The sequence below is a fragment of the Camelus ferus genome, chromosome 25 (genome assembly GCF_009834535.1).
Source record: "Camelus ferus isolate YT-003-E chromosome 25, BCGSAC_Cfer_1.0, whole genome shotgun sequence".
Taxonomy (NCBI): domain Eukaryota; kingdom Metazoa; phylum Chordata; class Mammalia; order Artiodactyla; family Camelidae; genus Camelus; species Camelus ferus.
The window spans coordinates 28,932,580-28,951,423 of record NC_045720.1 but is presented as its reverse complement, the minus strand read 5'-3'; the positions used below and the strand labels follow the sequence as shown (position 1 = coordinate 28,951,423).

General features: G+C 37.0%; 1 protein-coding gene across 8 annotated transcripts in view; it reads right to left on the bottom strand.

The window, feature by feature from the left end:
- The window catches only part of UBR5 (ubiquitin protein ligase E3 component n-recognin 5), a 123,937-nt gene that overhangs the window by 60,478 nt on the left and 44,615 nt on the right, over nt 1-18,844 (bottom strand). For 5 of the 8 annotated variants that reach the window (XM_032467728.1, XM_032467729.1, XM_032467726.1 and 2 more), the window contains exons 8-14: nt 18,408-18,557; nt 16,433-16,644; nt 7,420-7,536; nt 7,022-7,132; nt 5,809-5,963; nt 4,877-4,994; nt 2,040-2,224 (exon numbers count right to left, since the gene is read on the bottom strand). In XM_032467728.1, coding sequence (XP_032323619.1) covers nt 2,040-2,224; nt 4,877-4,994; nt 5,809-5,963; nt 7,022-7,132; nt 7,420-7,536; nt 16,433-16,644; nt 18,408-18,557 — 1,048 coding nt within the window. The remainder of the gene's footprint in view (nt 1-2,039; nt 2,225-4,876; nt 4,995-5,808; nt 5,964-7,021; nt 7,133-7,419; nt 7,537-16,432; nt 16,645-18,407; nt 18,558-18,844) is intronic. The other 3 variants (XM_032467730.1, XM_032467732.1, XM_032467727.1) reach the window with 1 other exon arrangement.

Here is an 18,844-nt window from a genome sequence, read left to right as displayed (position 1 = left end):
AGAAACATGTACCATGTGAAGCTATTAACAACTTGAAATAATGGTTCAGGGAAGTTTTATCTAGGAATAACAAAAAGAGCTACCCTCAATTTATCAACACAGCTTTATCATAGGCCTCTTGAGCAAACAAGTTTCATACTTTAGTGAACACCCTGACTTGGACACAGCAATTTAACCTAAAAGATGGTAAAGGCAAATAAACAAAAAGCCTACTAGATCATTAATTTTCTAGGGGTCAAAGGAGGAACTCTACTTGCAATGGTTTATAAAACTTTGTTTACCACAGGTGGTTTAAGAATAATCACCTGCTATAACTGAAATGAGAAATTACAGCATTAACAAACTATCTCGCCCTCTCCCTTATTTCATTAATGCTATACTTGAGATGGTAACTACAGAAACTATAGAATATTCTACAGATGGTAAAAATATATTATCTTATTAATTAAAAGGCAGAAGTCAATTTTTAGACAAAGAAGTCATGTATCACTCAGAAATCTGTCCTCTATACACCATTCTGGCATATGTTACGATCAGGGCCATCATCTTAACCCCCTCATCTGCTAGGAATTTCACTACCAGGAATTTCACTTGAGTTTAGAAACAGTCCACAGAAAAACAGTGCTATTTCACCAGCATCTTAGCAAGGTGCTAGGCACAAGCACACATGAACACTTAATGGCTGCTCTACAAATCTTGTGATGGTGGAAGCAAGCCAGCACTGACTCATCACCGGCATGTGTTTAAAGTCAACACATTTCCATGGCTAGAAAAGACGCCTATTGATATGAAAAGGATTATCTTCATAACATTTAATTTCACCTAGCTCTTTTACTAAGTTTATTAATATAGATGTGAAATTTCAAGGAAGATTTTTAAAAACTTCATAAATCACAGGATATAGATAGCATTTCTATTTTAATTTTGCTTTCTATTTATGCACATCAAAAAGATTTCAAACGCTTTACAAAGTTTCATAAACAATGAAAATGTATTTTGCTACTTTTATTTTTAGGATAAAAATCAATGTAAGAGGGAAAACCTATAAATCTACTTTTTAAAACAAGACAGAGAAAATACTAAAAGCAAAAAAAGAAAAACCTTAAGCATAAATTACAATAGCTTTTGTTTAGTAAAGAATATTTTTAACTTATTTTAACAGTAATCCTTGTACAATCAACATTTGAGCAAACTAAAGAATTTCAAAAATTTAAAACACTGTAAGTATAGTACAGTCCCAATCATTTCTTTTTAATGCCTGTATATATTTAGAAAAAAAGAAAATAGTACATCAAAATATATAAAACATTATTTCTGGAATGTGACATTGTATTACTCTTCCACGTTTCTATAATGGTCACGTATTTTTATAAGATTAAGAAAAAAGTTATTTTGAAATTTTATTAAAGTTTTTAAGTTCATGTGCCAAATAACCAAATTATAATACATGTAAATATTTTTAAAGATGAGTAGATGTTTCTAAAAGTACAGAGTTAAGATCTGTGCACCTGGCTCCCGAACAATAACACAGCTGCAGAACGTGGGTGATACACAATTCAGTGGTATTTCTGTTCACATATCCCTGCAATGGACAAGTTTACAAATCCTTTACAGAACTTCCCTCCCCAGCATGTCTATAAAATCCTTCCAATGGTCAAGATGCAGGCAGGACGTTAAGTAGAAATTAAGATGATCACATATGGAGAGAGGAGGAAAAAGTCGGCCTAACGTAATGTAGTAAAGCCGAATGCACCATCACTGCTATACAACACCTGCAAAGGACATCAAAGGGAACTCTACACTGCCACTCTGGCCACTAAATATTAAGGACAACTATAATATACAAATATTAACTAAGCTGCAAACAGTAAATTTTACCAGTTCCTTTCAAAACTTGTGGGGACCTTAACGAGACCCCCCATGTTAGCATTTTTCTATGTCACTGTGTGCTTCCAAGTCTCACTTGGTTACCTCCCTTCATCTATAAAGCAAACTAGACACTGGTGTAAAATCAAGAACAGTCAGGGCATAGTACTTACTTAGCTTCAGTAGTTTTGCTAGCTTTATCCATGCTTTTTAAGCTCTCAGGAGATCTAAGTTGAAATCTACAGCTATCATTCATATTCCAAACTGACTCCATTAAGACACCAACTTTAGGAATCCCAGCGCTAATTGAAAATGCAACTGCTCCAGCATGATAAAGAGGATTATTTCGTAAGCATACCTAGCAAACAAAAGAAAAATCACCATCAAGATGACATAATTTTAAAACAAACTAGAAGACGTATTTCAAATGTATGAAAATATAAGCTGTAAAAGGTCTGCTTTCTAGGTTTTCCAAATACAAGCTTACACAATCAATAAGGTTAATAAAGCATTGACTTAAAAGTCTCCACCAAGAAAGTATGTTCCCCAAACCATAAAGCAAGAATAGTTTTAGCACATTTGCTGAAAATTAGCTTTAAAATTTCATGCAGCAAATATCCTGACCATCCTGCTACAAAAACACAGATTAGAAACAGCAGAAAAGAAACTAGAAAGGCTGTCCTTAAAAAAGTGAGATGTGAACAAAACATTTATACTTCTATCTGTTTCAGTCTGTTCAGTCATCCAGTAACTAATGATTATGTTATACTTGACAGTGGCATATATGAAGACATGTTTTTTGATGGTTTATAATGAAATGTAACTCACAAGGAGAAAGGTGGTATATCTAAGAAGCACAGAAGCTGGAAATACTGACATGGAGTAGTAGTTCTGTCAAAGAATAGTTCTGTGTCACCCAATACAGTTCTCTGGCATAAAATGAATAGTTCATAAGAACCAACTTCTTGAAAAGGGTATATCCTGCTTAGCTTGGCTTTTAAGAGATGTTTCATCCATTAAATTTCAAAATAGACTGGTGAAGGCTTAAAAGCCTAAAAGTGGATCAGTAAGAAGGCTATAATTGAAAAAGAAATGTGGCGCATTATATAAGTTATTTATTAATGCCTTATTTAAAAAATGCACCTTAAAGGAAAAGTACATCCAGCACATAACAAGACACGTAATGAATATTTGCTAAATATATTACTCAACAATTATGATCTGAGAGTGCAGGTTTAGCTGAAAATTCTAATTAACAAATCTTTCTGATGCTAGCATATGAATGTTTTTCCTCTTCTGTGGCTGTGACTGTCTTAAATCTCCAGTTTTCTACACTTTAAAAACAAAATCTTAGTTCTATACGAAGTACCATACATGCTGCTATTTTTCAGCAATTTAGTGCCAAGCTATTTTTGCTTAAAGTTTTTCTTCAGTGCAACTTTAATTTTTTCTGCCCTCCCTGACTATAGTAATGTCATCCTACATGCTAATAAGGCACCTGCTACAATAACCTGCTATCATGTGAGTCCAGTGAATAAGTAACCTTGAGAACATCAGAAATCAGTATGTGAACTAAATAAGAAAACAGGGGCTCCTAGAAGAGAGATCTGTCCCAAGAGTCTGACGTAAGTAATGAAGTGGGTAATCAATCACTAAAACCTCCTAGTTCGAAGGTCAACAAAAGAGTCAGAACAAGACAATTGTGAATAGGACAAAAAAAAAATAGACCCCCAAACAGAGAGAACAAGTACATTTAAGTTGAGTTTTGGAGAAAAGTAACAGCTAAAGTAGTGACTACTTTTTAAGACATCAGTGAAATGTAACTGATACCACCTTGCAAGTGATGAGATGCTACCACCCTGTAGTGATCAGAAAAAACTGAACTGAAAAAAAGTACTAGATCAGGAAATCAGTACCATGTTATATAATAAAACCCACCATGTGTCTCAGTGTTAAGTCCTTAAAACACAGAACTTGCTGCAGTGAACATAAGCATCCACTTTTATCTCAAAGATAAATTTCTCGGAGAATCTGAAGAACTAGAAGGATAACAGCAGTTCTCAAACTCTTTCGGTCTCAGGCCCCTCTTTCCCTATCACTGTGGGCACAAATATCTTTTGTTTATGTGGGTCGTATCTAGTTGGTATTTAACATATTAGGAATTAAAACTGAAAATTTAAAATATTTATTTAATACTAATAAATCCCATGTTAATATAAACAATTTATAAAATAACTTAAAAAAAAAAAACAGCGGGAAAAGTGGCATTGCTTACATTATTGCAAATCTCTTAATGTCTGATTTAATGGAAGACAGCCAGATTCCCGTGTGTGCTTCTGCATTCAATCTGTTGTGATGTTACTTTAACTAAAGTATATGAAGACAACTCAGCCTTACACAGATGTGTAACTGGAAAAAGAAGGCCTCTGCAGATCCTTGGAAAGGGCTGAGAAGCCATCAGGAGTCCTTGGACCACATTTTGAGAACCACTGGGCAATTAGAAAAATCACCTTCCGTAAAATATCTATAGGAGCCTCAAACCATCTCAGAGTCAAAAAACAGAAGCTAGCAGAAACGGGGGTACTTGACAAAGCCTCCTGCCTCATGCCGACAAGACCCCCAGAGAATGGTATCTTTCAAACTGCTGGGTAGAGAGAATCATCTGGGATGTGTGTTAAACACGATGAAGCCTGGGCCCTAACACCAACCAACTGAAGGGAAGTTTCAGGTAAGGAGCTCCAGACCCCACATTTAAGTACCAAATGATTCTTAAAACCAGGCAAGTCTGGGATCCCTGCCCCACAGAGAAACCAGGCAACATCAGGGCAGACTCTATGTGTGACTCAGCTACTGGATAAAGAGCAGTGTGGCACCTCCATACTACTGGAACCTGGTCCTTCAAATGGCATTCATGTATAAAAGTGCCTACAGGGGAATTACTTACAGGGGAAGAAAGTGATTTTGAAGAGAGACAATGTCCATTAGGACAGACTTAATTCTAATCACCTACCTGGGTACCAACAGTGATGTTCGGCATTGAAGAAATACCAGCGCTAGATTTTGGCTTTTTGTTTTTTGCTCTAGCTTTCTCTAACATTTTTTTCCTTTGACTAAAAGGGACTACACCCCTGAAAAAGGAAAGCAAAATTTGGACAAATAAGCAGCAAAGAAGCCCATTAAATAAATCTATAATTACACATATTATATTTAAGCATTTCTGGAATATTCCTTCTCCAATATTTTTGCCAGTATAATGTATAACATGTATAACTTATTCATAAGTATAACTTGATCATAGGCTTAATATCTAACTGGATTCATTTTTATTAAACTTTTAAAATTAAAATTTACAGGAAATCCATCATTTTGGTATCTTCTTCCAAATAATTCTATTTCATTAGTAGATTCCTCTATATATTATTTCTGCCAATGCAAAGTTACCGATAATTCCTTAAAACACAACAGAAAGTGCGTTTAAACTCCCTTTATAACATTAAAGGACTAAATGAGGCATAGAATATTCATACAATGAAAGACTTCAGTAACCTTTAAAATTAAATTTTAAGTAACTGTTCAATGAAAAAAAAAAAATCTATGCTTTCAATTAAGTAAAAGCAAAGGACATGTTTATGTACAGGAAAAGAAGATAAATAAAACACCCCCAAATGCTATAATAGTAGTTATATTTGGGTTGTAAGAGTAAGTTTGATTTTTATTTCTACTTTATACTTTTTAAAAATTTCATAGAGTCACTAAGTAGGTTTTTTTACAAGCTTTTTTAAAGGTTTTTTTCAATGTTATTTTGCTCCAAAGTGAAATTTCCCTCTCTGTAAAGCCTCATCTTGTGACTGAGCTTCTCTACTGGCATTCCATTACTCAAAGCACCCATCTATGTGCATAAAAGCGTTCCCTGAGAAGAAAACACCCCCACGCCATACTCACCACCAATACAAATTGTTCTCTAGCTGCGCACAAGTATAAAGGGCACAGCAATGTAAAGAAACAATCCGTTCGCCCTGAAGTTCCGAGTAAGTCTGTGCAGTATGCTCTAATTTAGAAGCCACAGAACTTAAAGTTTCATCCACCCATGTAGCAACCTAAAGAATAAAACATCAGAGGTTTAAATAAAAATAAGTTATCTATCTTTTCAAAAGGATTGTGGTCAAGGGAGGGTATAGCTCAGCTGTAGAGCGCATGCTTAGCATGCACGAGGTCCTGGGCTCAATCCTCAGTGCCTCCATTAAAAGCAAATAAATAAACCTAATTTATTCCCTCCCCCCTGCCAGGAAAGGATTGTGGTCAAAATAAGGGCAAGGAATACCTACTCCGCGGACCAGAATTCTAAATGTGTTTTGAGCTAAAGGCTAGAACAAAAAACAATTCAGAAAAAGTGTTAATAAGACTAAAAACTAAAGTATTTTCTTCAAACAAATCAATTAAAATTGCAGTTACTGAAATAAATGTCTAAAGCCATCTCTAAGGCATTAATCAAATGTAAGTATCTGCTCCAGTAATTTTTAAAAGAATTAAGTGACTCTAAAGTCAAACTGATAATCTGAGGTATAATAAGCATACTTCCTCAGTCTATCTTTTCATTACCACCTGTTTTGTCAGCACACAGCTTGATTATTTTTTCCTTCCCTTAAAGCAGAAAGCTACCTCTGAAGCTGGATTATAACATAGAGATAAATGAGCAACAAAAAGATTATACACTGGGTTACTCTACTAAGGCTTACTTACAAAGTATTACAACATGCTGCTATTTTCAGCAATTTAGTGCCAAGCTATTTTGCTTAAAGCTTTTCTTCAGTGCATCATTAAAGTATTTTTTCTGACCTCCCTGTCTATAGTAATGTCATCCTACATGCTAATAAGGAAGGCATCTGCTACAATATCCTGCTATCATGTGAGTCCAGTGAACAAGGAACCTTGAGAACATCAGAAATCAGTATGTGAACTAAATAAGAAAACAGGAGATTCTCGAAGAGAGATCTGTCCAAAGCAACTGATATAAGTAATGAAGACTGAACCACAATATTCAAAATAGTGGGTAATTAGATGGAAAGATACAAATGTAAAGATAGAAAAGGAGCAAGAGAGGAAGAAAATCAAGAATTTAAGTAATGTTTATCAATCAACACATAGTGTTTCATACCTTGTTATTTTCTGTAGCTACAGTTGCTCTTATGCTATTTGCAGACAGGAGAACTATCTTTTCATTGGTTAGCCCCAAAAATGTTGCTCGTGGATGATGTAAGGACGGATTCTTTGAAAGCATAAGAAAAGAATAGATAAACAAGATTACACTGTATAGCACAGGGAAATATACACAAAGTGTTACGATAACTCAGAAAAAAATGTGACAATGTGTATATGTCCATGAATGACTGAAAAATTGTGCTGAACACTGGAATTTGACACAACATTGTAAAATGATTATAAATCAATAAAAAATGTTAAAAAAAAAAAAAAAGAAAGCATAAGAAAACAGATTACCATTTTGCATGTTTGGTTGGAAAGCTATTTAATGCAATATTTTATATAACAAAATACCTGTGCGTTTCTGTAAGGCTCAGATTCACTCCACTTCCATTGATAAAGTTCTCCTTTACTGCTGACAGCCAAAAGCTCAGAATATAAAGCCCCAATACAGATGAATTTTGTTCCATCCTATGAAGTAAAAGTAATACAACAGTCTAAATATAACAACTGCCAAACTTAGTGATCTGGATACAACACCTGAATTATGGCATCAAATCTAGATTAACTACGTGTTCACAGAGCTTAGCACAGCCCATAAGGCCCTCCTTAATGTGGCCCCTCCTGAAACTCACTCTCCCGCCATCAGTCACACTGGCCTTCTTCCAGCTCCTTCCAGAATACCACCACATCCTTATTGTTTGCTTGCCTTGTATCTCAGCTGACTCACTCCCTCTCCTCAATCAAGTCTGCTCAAATGAGACCGTCCCTGACCACACTAACTATAAAATCAGCATTCTAATACTCCATCTCCTTACTCTGCTTTCTTTTTAGTACACAGTTTACAACTTGACATACTACTGTGTTTACACACTTACAGTCTATTTCACTCAAACATAAGCTTTGTCTTGTTCACTACTGTATTCCCCATTCTTAGAACATTGCACAGACTAGATGCTCAGTAAATGTGCTGAGTAAATGGAGAAGAAAATAGACTAAAGAGTTGAAGCAGGGAAAGTCAAGTGTCAAAACAGAAGATTCCTTCCTGGGAGGGTATTTCAAGCTGCTAAAACAAGGATTTCGGTCATTTTTTAAGGTAAAAGCTCACTTAGTTTTAAAGCAATTCACATGCAATGAGAGCTGGAATGCAATTAAATTATAAAAAGCTTCAATATAAATGAACAATAAATGTAAATAATGTAATTAAACAATACCAGTGATAAAATGATAATTTTTTTTAACATAAGAGCAGTATGATTAGCGTCATGAATTTACCCAGAAATCTCAGAGCGAAACTTGCCAACAGATTTCAGGTCTTATTTTTGCTACTACAAAACTTATCTGCTCTCTTTGAAATTCTGGCTCTAGAGTATGCTAAACTAATGGCATCTTTTTAGTTCTCTGTCAAATTCCATTTCTCTGGTCAGATGGGTTATGGTGCTCAGCTGAAGTCTGAAGCCTGCCAAGACTTACAGTAACAACAGGGTATGCCTTGGAGCTGCACAGAAAGAAGACGAACTTTTATCTTCTCTTTTACCAGTGCCAGTCAGCCCTATTTTCAAGTCACATCTATGAAGGGATGGGAAAGAGATCAAATCTGAAATTTTCCAACTTAACAATTCTTCTCTTCCCTTCACCATATCTATCTGAAAAACACTGCTTTCTCCAGGCCGGCCACATCAAGTCTTAACAGGTCTACTTCATACTTCCTTCTCAACCTCCTGGTGAAAATGATGATGGAATCAGACCAAGTGAGCCCCAAACCTGGATCCAACACTTACTTATTAAGTAGGTAACTTCAGACAGGTTATGTAATTTCTCTGAACTCTTTTCTTCACCTCTAAAATGGGCATAATAATAATAATACATTGCAGAAGGGAAGGTAAAAACCAAATAAAGTAACATATATTAAAATACCTGGCACAAATAAATGATCAAATTCAACTGGTTATTCTGCTGTCCTGACTTCATCTCCTCCTCACCCCAAAAGCACAAGCTTCTTGAATATTCCTATCTCCAGATTTACTTAATGAAAAACACAATTCTCCACCACATAATCTCTGAGAAAGAAGTGCCCCTCTCTACTACTTAACGATAACCCACAAACACGTGGATACAACCCCCTCTCACTGCCCCAACAACTATCCAAACTAATCTTTCCTTCAGTCTTACTCACAGTAAAATGAATTATTACTTGGCAGTATGTTTAACCTCACCAGCTTTCACTGACAGCTGTAGTCGCTCCTCCTACAGTCATATTAGTGTCCCACACATTTAATCAATCATCTTCTCTTTAAACTCTCTGAACCATCTGACCTTGTTCATCACCAGTTCTAGAACCTCTCCTCCCTTGTTCACAGGTCACGACTCTACTGGCCTCCTACCTTACCGTTTTCTCCATCTCCCTTGTACCACCATGTACTCCCTGATCCAGATTCTGTCCTTTTCCCTTTTTTTCAATTATGCTCCACCCTCAGCCTGACTGTGACCACTAGGGCACCAAGCTTTTAAACACGTACATCTCCTATCTCCAGACTAACCTGCAGACTGACTACCTGGAGACCTTAACAGCACCATAACATCTCCAAAATGGATTCATCACCTCCTCCAAAGCTGCATGTCCCCTGCAGTCCTACCTCCAAGAGTAACACCCACCAACCACCCATCTCGTAGCAGGAGAGCACACGGGCGCCCGAGCACTCTCCTCAACTCCTCCTCGTTTCCTCTCAACTACATAGTGACTAGTAAACCAGTGCTGTTCTTGTCTCAAATGCCTCTCAGATTCCTCCTTCCTCGGTCCGCACTGTCACTGCCTCGGCTGAGATCCTCACAGTCCTTTCTATAATGACTCTACTAGTGTCTTCACTGGCTCTAGCCTTTTCCCAGTCCTGTCTTTCTCCCACCATGCCAGTAGTCTCCTTAAGAGCACACAAAACAAAGCCCACCTACCTCCCTGTCACTCCTCTAAGAATGTTGCAGGCAGAACACCCCCCTAACTCTTGGGCAGGCTGCCTCGGGCCCTTTACAGTCTTGCTGCATCTGCCTTTTCTCCTACTCCCCACCACAGGGCGGCAGTTCTGAATTTCTCATTGTTTCGCAAACACACCCTGACCTTTCGTGATTTTAGGCCCATACTTGATATGTCTGGAATGTCTTTGCAACTTAGTTAACACCTACTTATCCTTAAAAATGCTATTTAAATGTCATCTCCTCTGTGAAGTCTTTGCCATTTCTCTCAGGTGGCATTAGTCATTCCCACCCTGAACCCCTAAGCCCCACAGCCACACCTTCAGTCCAGCACTGATCACACTGTGGACACATTTCATTGTATGTGAATGCTTGCCTTCCCCACTGAGTTCCCCATGGGAAGGTCCACGACGCATTCACCCCTACATTCCCATAGGCCAGCTCAGCGCCTGCCACACAGTAGGAGCACACTGACAACTGAATGAACAAATGCATCTTAAATCTTAACTCAAATTTCTTTGAGTATAAGCCCTGCCAGAGCAGTACGATCCTGTACAGATCATCCCTATAGCAAAACCACGGCGTTTGAGGCCCTCTCAGCACTGACTTACCTTTATCCTTCAACGATGGGCCACTGTTCTCCAGTTTATTAGTCCTGAATGAGCTAAGTGAACCCTGAAAGCCCTGAACATCCATTATGGGCAAATGTGGGTAGATGGCACAATTACCAACCAAAGGAAGATGATAGAAAAATCACTTACTGCTTCTTGCTCAAAGCAATTAGTATGCAGAGAAATACAAATCAAATACACACAAAGGAACAGTATTTCAGCTCACACATTTCATGTCACAGAAAACAATGCTTTTATTGTTTTAATGAAATACTAATGGCTGCTTCTGAGCAAGTTGGGGCCTGCTTCAACCCAACTGGAAAAAGTGGATACGCATGTTTCCTTAAAGGTCAGTAGTATGCAGCACTATTTTTTTTAAACAAAAACAAATCACTTCGAGGCTGAATCTAATCAGTAAATTTGCAACTGTCTGAACAATAAACAAGTCATCGACTAAATAAGAAATTCCTAAGGGAGATGGAAAATATTAAAAAAGATAAAAATTACCTGGTGATCAAAGCTTAAAAAAAATATCACTCAGCCCAGCAACTCAAGCCCTTATTAACCTCATCTACATGTAGTGACTTGGTATTTTGAAAAAGCTGGTCTTTTTATTCCTAAATTTCTCCCCACAAAACTTGGTTTTCATAAAAAAAAAAAAAAAAACTTTTTCCTACTATCAGCAAACACTAGTTCTGCCATCAAGCAGCAGCTCCAACAGTGACGTGCCGCGTGCTGTGGCTGAAACGGACACTACGCAGCTGCAGGCTGCACGCGCAACTGGTGAGGGGCCCTGTTCTCACCTCATCTCTCCTGCCCGTCCACATTTCTGTTTTCTCCTTATGCCTGGCTTCTCTTCCTTTGGATGACTACCTCTCCTTTTGTTCCTACTTCATTATTAAATTGCATTTGTGACATACCTAGCTAACTTTTAACAAATACTTCCTGAAAGCCTCCATGAGTTGATTTAAAAAAAAAAAAAAAAAAAAAAGACCTCCCTACCCAACTTCCACTTCTAGAACCTTAAAGGCAAAGGAGTCTGACCAACAAGTTTGATCAACTGGTCCCAACAGTGAAGCTGCTCCGTAACTTAAGGAGACAAATGTTAAGGGACTACTTCCTCTCAACACTGTTCAAAGAAACTTGAGAAAAACACACAATTCTACAATTCAAAAGGCTCGTGGGGAATGAATTGTCTTATTTCCCCTAGACTAGACGAAAATAGACCCAGAGCAGTAAGGGACGTGACTGTAAATTCATAGCACTGCCCTGCTGAATCAGTTTTGATTCTTCATCACCCACCATACAACTTCCATCAAGTTCTTCTCTGAGAGCTTATGAAAATAAAGGATGTGTGTCTCTTCTAAAATGAAAGAGTTGTAACAGGGCACAAAGCAAAGTTTTTATGTTCAACTTCAGCTGATTTACTGAGCATGGACTTCTGTGTAATTTCTCTCCCTCCTTTCCCTTCAACATGTATGACTTAGCTCTCATCTTTACATTCTACCTTTAACAGACTTTGTTACTACCATAGCTGCATTTTTTCCCCTACAAGTTACTTTAGATTCTTGTTGGAAGTAGGTTGGTATAAAAAGAAAATATATATATAAATATATATATACATGCACACAAATTACATATATTTGTAATTTAAATGAAGACGTTCAGCAACATGGAACTAAATTTCTAATCTGAGCAAAGTAAATTCCAAAAATGACTGTGAAGTGAAAAAGGAACCCTGTTAGATAATCACCTAATTGAAAGACTATACCTTCTCATCCAAGTAACTAAATTATCACAGCTTTTTCCAGAAGCACGAAGTATAAGCAGAGAGAGAGGGGGACAGGAAGAGGGGAGGAGTTTTTATTTGAGAGGAGGAGAGGAAAGAAGGATTGGGGGGGGGGGTAATAAATTGGTATTCTGGGGTAAAACTACTTAGAAACCAGAGTAAACTCGACCAGTTCAGCTGTGAACATCAGGGACTTCGAGGCCTGGACTCAGGCACTCCCTCCGCGTCTTACTCTGGTGCATAGAGATTACCTGTTAAGTTCTTATTATGCCAATTGTTACTATAATGAAATGCTTTCATTACGTGCATTCTAGCCCAGTCCGACAAGGGGCATCGCCTGTATCTCCCGGCAGAGAACCTGACACCAAGCACTGCTGCCGCACGGCCTACCGCGCACCCACCCCCCGGGTTCTTGCCGGCCCCGACCTGCGGGAACGGCCTTTCTCTTTGTAAAATGGGCATCTGCTTCTCCCTGCTCTTTATGCTTCACATACATTAACTCATTTAATTCTCATGACAATCCCATAAAGTAAAAAATATTATTATCCCCATTTTATGGACGAGAAAACCACGGCCCAGAGAAGTTAAAGGCTTTGCCCAAGGCTACACAGCCAGGAAGAGGCAGGGCCAGGACAGGGCCTTCAGCCGCCCGGCTCCAGAGTCCACGCCCTTGGTCATCATAACTCTGGCCTCCTTTGATTCCCCAAAGCCTCTTGCACCCAATGTTATCACGGTACTGACGCCAGAGCATTAACAACATTATTCTGCCTTCCTACAAAACTCTCAACCCAACACCTGAACAAAAGGCCTAACACCCAGCATGCATTCATTCAAGGGCTACTCCACCACTGACTGAATGACTCACTTGTCTTCAGAGCTTTCAACATCCCTAATTATCAACTATGCTTTTTTAAAAAAGATGCTGAAAAGTTAATGGGGAGGGGGGAAGGTGTCATAGTTTTCTTTCTTTTTACCATTTGATCCCCACCCCCTTTACCCACTTCTCCCACGCCCCTCCTCTGGCAACGGACTATTCTGTTTACTGTATCTACAAGCTTTGTTTTGGTTGTTTTTTCAGATTCCACATTTAAGTGAGATTATATGGTATTTGTCTTTCTCTGTCTGATTTATTTGTCTTTAACTTATTTCACTTAGCATAATGCCTTTGGGGTCCATCCATGTTGTTGAAAATGGCGAGATTTCGTTCTATTTTACGGCTGTCTAGTATTCCTCTGCGTGTCTGTGTGTTATGTGTGTGTGTCCATCCACTGGTGGACACTTAGGTTGCTTCAGTATCTTAACTGTTGTAAATAATGCTGCAACGGACATGGGAGTACGTGTATCTTTTCTAGTTAATTATTTTCATTTTTTTCAGATAAGCACCCAGAAGTGGAATTTCTGGATCATACAGTAGTTCTATTTTTAATTTTTTAAGGAACCTCCATACTATTTTCCACAGTGGCTGCACCAATTTACTTTTACATTCCCACCAACAGTGCACAAGGGTTCCCAATTATGCTTTTATACTACTTTGACATTGAAATCAAATAATTTATGGAAATAATCAAAAGTTTAAGGTTACTTCAAATATTTTCAGTTTAAGATTATACTGCAAAGGCTTAAAGAAAAGAGATCATTCATTCCACCACTGAAAGAAACTTATTAGCCAACAAACTGGTGAAATTCTGAAGAAGTAGCTGTTACTCTAAACAGGTGGTAGTAAAGTCAGGACTAACCCAGATAATTTACCCGTGGAATTTCTCATGTACCCTAACAAAAGGAGAATGAAAAAGGCCATGGATACTAACCAAACTTAAATTCAAAAATAATGGATTAGGTCATTTCTGAAATTAAGCTGGGATGCGTATTCTGCCCACCCCCGACATACACAAAAAGAGAGAAAGAGACTACTTTCCAAATAGTGCTTGCCGACATCCTCCATCTCCCTGCACTCTTCACCTACCACTCTATCCTCTGTCACGCTTTCCCCAAAACCCTTGTAACTCTGCAGGGATCATTACCCCCAAGTGGAGGACCAAATGGTCCCATATATTGCCCATTTCTTCATGTGGAATTTATCTTAATGCCCCTGCATGATAATTCTGCATCTTGTTCTAAAGGCAAGATCTTTTCTTCCCTTTAATAACTCTCTGCATTCTCTGACTGCAGCACTCAGCCTTGCAAACAGGCATCTAACATATGTATCTGTTGGTAACTGCGATGATGCTTAAAGCTCAATTAGGCTTAAGCTGTTTTCTTTCCCTGAACCAAAATTTTTGCTGTCTAAATTTCAAGAGTAAGCTAATAAAAGTGGTTCTTTTTCAATGACATTTAAACATTTCTTTAATAGGAAAATAAAGCATAGGTAGGATATCTTTTTGTTGCACAATACAGCTATTTCTCCTTCATTCAATGTCTAAATAAATCAAGGAAATAACACACTAAGTTAAGGCCAGTACAGTGTCAAGATTTTATGACGCAGCCAGTAACAGTCTCTGAAAACAAGCTGTATCTAAAAACGTGCCTATCAGTGTAAGCCAATAAAGACTGGCTAACTCTAACACAAGGTGCACTGGCCAGGGGAAAAAGCTTGCTAAACTCATACAGCTCAAAACATTTTCATTAATCAAAAAGAATACAAGATAGAGAAGCCTATGCTAATGCATGTGCGGTGGCACTATTAAAACAAGCCTCATGAGTCCTCCACTACTTCCTGTCAGTGTGAAGTAGACAGCCCTAACACGAGCCCGGCAAGAGAAACAAAAAACAAAGATCAGTATACGAAAAAAGAAAAGAAAAAGCACAATGGTTTAAATCATCTTCTACCATATGAAGTAAAAGTAGAGACTAGAACATTTCTAGTTCTATGGAAATAAGTAAGAGAATGCAATTCAGGGAGAGTTTGCTGCCAAAGAAAACAGAATAACCTTTTGCTTACAAAGAGACTGATTAAAATTCATGTTCCTTCTTGCATTCAAGCTTTCCACATGAGCTGAATGCAGAGGAAAATAAATGAAGTACATCAAGATTCACAATAACTATGAAAAGTAAACAAATTCAGGAAGTTAAATAATATTTTTCCTTTAATATCCCGAATTCAACTTCAAAGAAAGAAATCTGTATCGGAATCTCCTTATCTGCTAGAGATAACCTTCAAGTTCTTATCTTCTTTTACTTCTACTTAAGAAAATTTCCTATCCAACTGGATCTGGAAATTTTTATTTCATTGTAACAGGCACTCCAAAAAACAGGTGAAAAACATGGCTTCCTGTAAGAGCCTTTGAAGATGAATTACCAATCACTTAAGACAATGAAACCTACACACCATCAATACGTGTCGACTCTTTCAACTAGAGCAGTGATGGATTTTTAAAGATTCAAATCAACTTAAACCCTGGATGCTTTCTAGAAACCAGTCATTGTACTACTCCTCAGGATGCAGAGCATAACTCCCACAGTCCATTCCTGCTTTGTCTCCCACAGCATTTAGAGCAAAGGGGCCGTCAGAATTCACTGCCATCAAACGGGAAAGCTAACTAACCAAAGAAACAGAGATCCCTAATCTCGCCCTGACATGCATGCTTGTATCAATGACCAGAAACCTGCCCTGCAGAAACTGGGGTCCACTTGACATTACAAAAGAAATTTCTATCAAGAAAGATACTAGTTTCCGGTATATTTATCATCAGAAAAGAAATCCTGAAATAGAATGCTGGTGTTACCTGGAACTACTATCCCAATTTCTCTGATTTATTTCATGAAGTAGAGAAAGAAATAGCACCAACTGATGAAATCTCATTAAAATGACTCCTATAGAGTCAAATAAAGATGATCTATTTACATTTAAAAACAAAAAAAAATACCACTTTATGCCTGCATTTTAAATGATAGTACAAAACTCTGAAATAAAACGGAAACCTTTTTGTTCGGGGTGGGGGGTGGGGGTGAAACTGCCAGGAATCTATTTAAAATGTAAGGGGGTGGGATTGTTTTCAAATACCTTATCAGGCCACCACTGCAAATCTTCTCCTAGAGATACTGGGCTTTGCACAGGCGTATTCTTCTTATCCAAGTTTGGCTCTCCTTCCTTGCTAGTAGAGCCCCTTTCATTATCAAATGAGGCTCCATCAAGCCACCTTCGTTCACGTAAACGTAAAACGGATTCACGTTCACGCAACAGCTCAGAGTCTCTCTCTAAGGGAAGAAGGAGAACTGGTATGCAATTGGGTCACACCAGTGGGATAAAAGTAAGCCACTCTCTAGTAAAGACCCTTCAGGATGCAACTAACAGCAGTTTATCTACTCACAAGAATTTAATATAAATGTATATCTAATAAGCCTGACATGCAACATTCAAAACATTAACTCTTTCAAGTGAATGTATGAAAATTACAAACTAGTATTGTTAAGCACTATGTTGAGACAGACTTTTCTGGAATCCAACTATATGCTTTTAGAGCAGAACTGCTTTATTTTAAAGTGGATTCTGGATTTTTTAATGGAGTTTTAAATTTTGGGCTCTCATTAAAAATGCTTAACATAACTTTTTTTATTTATCTATTAGAAAAGACGACAACTTAGAAGTTCAACATGTTAGATGCATACATAAACCAAAAAAAAAGAGTATTTGTTAAAGAGTCTACACATAAAGCAAAAAAACTTGAAAGGGGCAAAATATTAATCCATTGACTATAAACCTGTGATGATCCAAGCCCTTGTTTAGAGTAATTTTATAGGTTGCACTTTTATGAATGTCTTATTTTAAAATTTTTGAGAAATCAGATATGGTTTTTTTAAAAAAAACTTTATAGAAAGATTATTTTATAAAAATGCTTCCCCTGCAAGACACTGGCCTACAAACTTTTTAAAACCAGTGGTTTTTCTCCCCAGTTTGCTCACACATTACTTCTTTAAATAGGCAGCCAAAATAAACTTTCCAATATGGGGATAGTAAGGATTAAAAACAATATTAAGTTGAACCATATAAAATTGCCATCCATGCAGGTCAAACATGATCAAGTACCAGCAATTTCATGTGGTTCAAACTAAAAGTGATGCCCACATAGAATGACCTAAAGAAAAGCAAAAGGGAGAAATTTAGGAGTTATTTGTGTTAAAGATATTGAATATTTGAAATGTAATACTTGAATAGAAAGCAGTAAAATATGCTTTTAAGATTTTAAGCTATTACACAATAGGTTCAATATATTAAAAGATCATCGTGGGTCTGTTATTTTAAAACTGCTTTTAAGTGCTAAGTATTCGTAGCAAGGTCTTAATATAACATCGCATCTCTTTCAGTTTATAAATGATAGTAAATAATATAGCTGATTCTTGCCTGTTGTTTGAATCAAGCAGTTTTATATTCTGGAAAGTAAAAATATTGGCTTAAAAAAGTTAAAATGCAAGTTAAATCTATATCAACATATACAGAGGAAGGCTCCTATTTGTTTGATTTCAAAACTTTCTTTCTAACCTCTACTATGTACTATAACTTTTAAAGATTTCAAACTTCTGAAAATACCATTTTAATAAGCTAAACATTTCTATATATTCATTACTGATCAATCCTATTCTAATAATCTGTTTCACTCTTCCATCTAACAAGGATTTTAAGTGAATGAAATAATCACTTTATTTTAATCAAATAAACTAAAGAGGCTTGTTTTCTGAATGCTGCATGTCACTATAAAGTAGAGTTCTGCTTTTAGTTCAGAATCCATGTTCCTAATTAAACATATAGTTAGGTAAGGCATAACCCTTTACATGTATTCCACAACATAGTTAAGATTATCTCTAAAGTACTATTGTGGCTCTTCAAAATCAAAAGAACTATTTTAATGCCAATGCATCCAAAAACACTAATAAGTAATGATTTCTTCTACTGTAATATTACAAGTTCAAATACACTGAATTCTACCACTATCTCTCTGTACAGCCAACCAATAATCACAAAGAAATAAATGCAAAATTACCTCGAGATGAGCCTAGCCTGGAGAGTGACGAACGACGGAAAGAAGGGTAACCAAAATAGCTAATGTCTTCAGAAAACATGGCGTCTGCATCGATAATGACACTTGGGTGGGCAGAATGAATGTCAGCATCAAGAAGAGACATAAGATCCTCTATAAGCAGAAACAAATATAAATGAAGTAGATATAGAGAAAAAAATCTATAGACCACTAAAAAATTCCCTGAAAAGTAAAACATTAAAACCAAGGACTGACTACCAACATAACCTGAGGAGAAAAGCAGTAACTACCCAGAAATAAAATTAACATTATTAATATAGATTTTAAGTAACATCAATTGAATGACTGTTGCTTGGGCTACCTACTATAATCCTACTATACCCAAAAAAATCCCTATTTAAGATTCTTGTGCATCACAGAGATAATGGAGTCAAAATCAA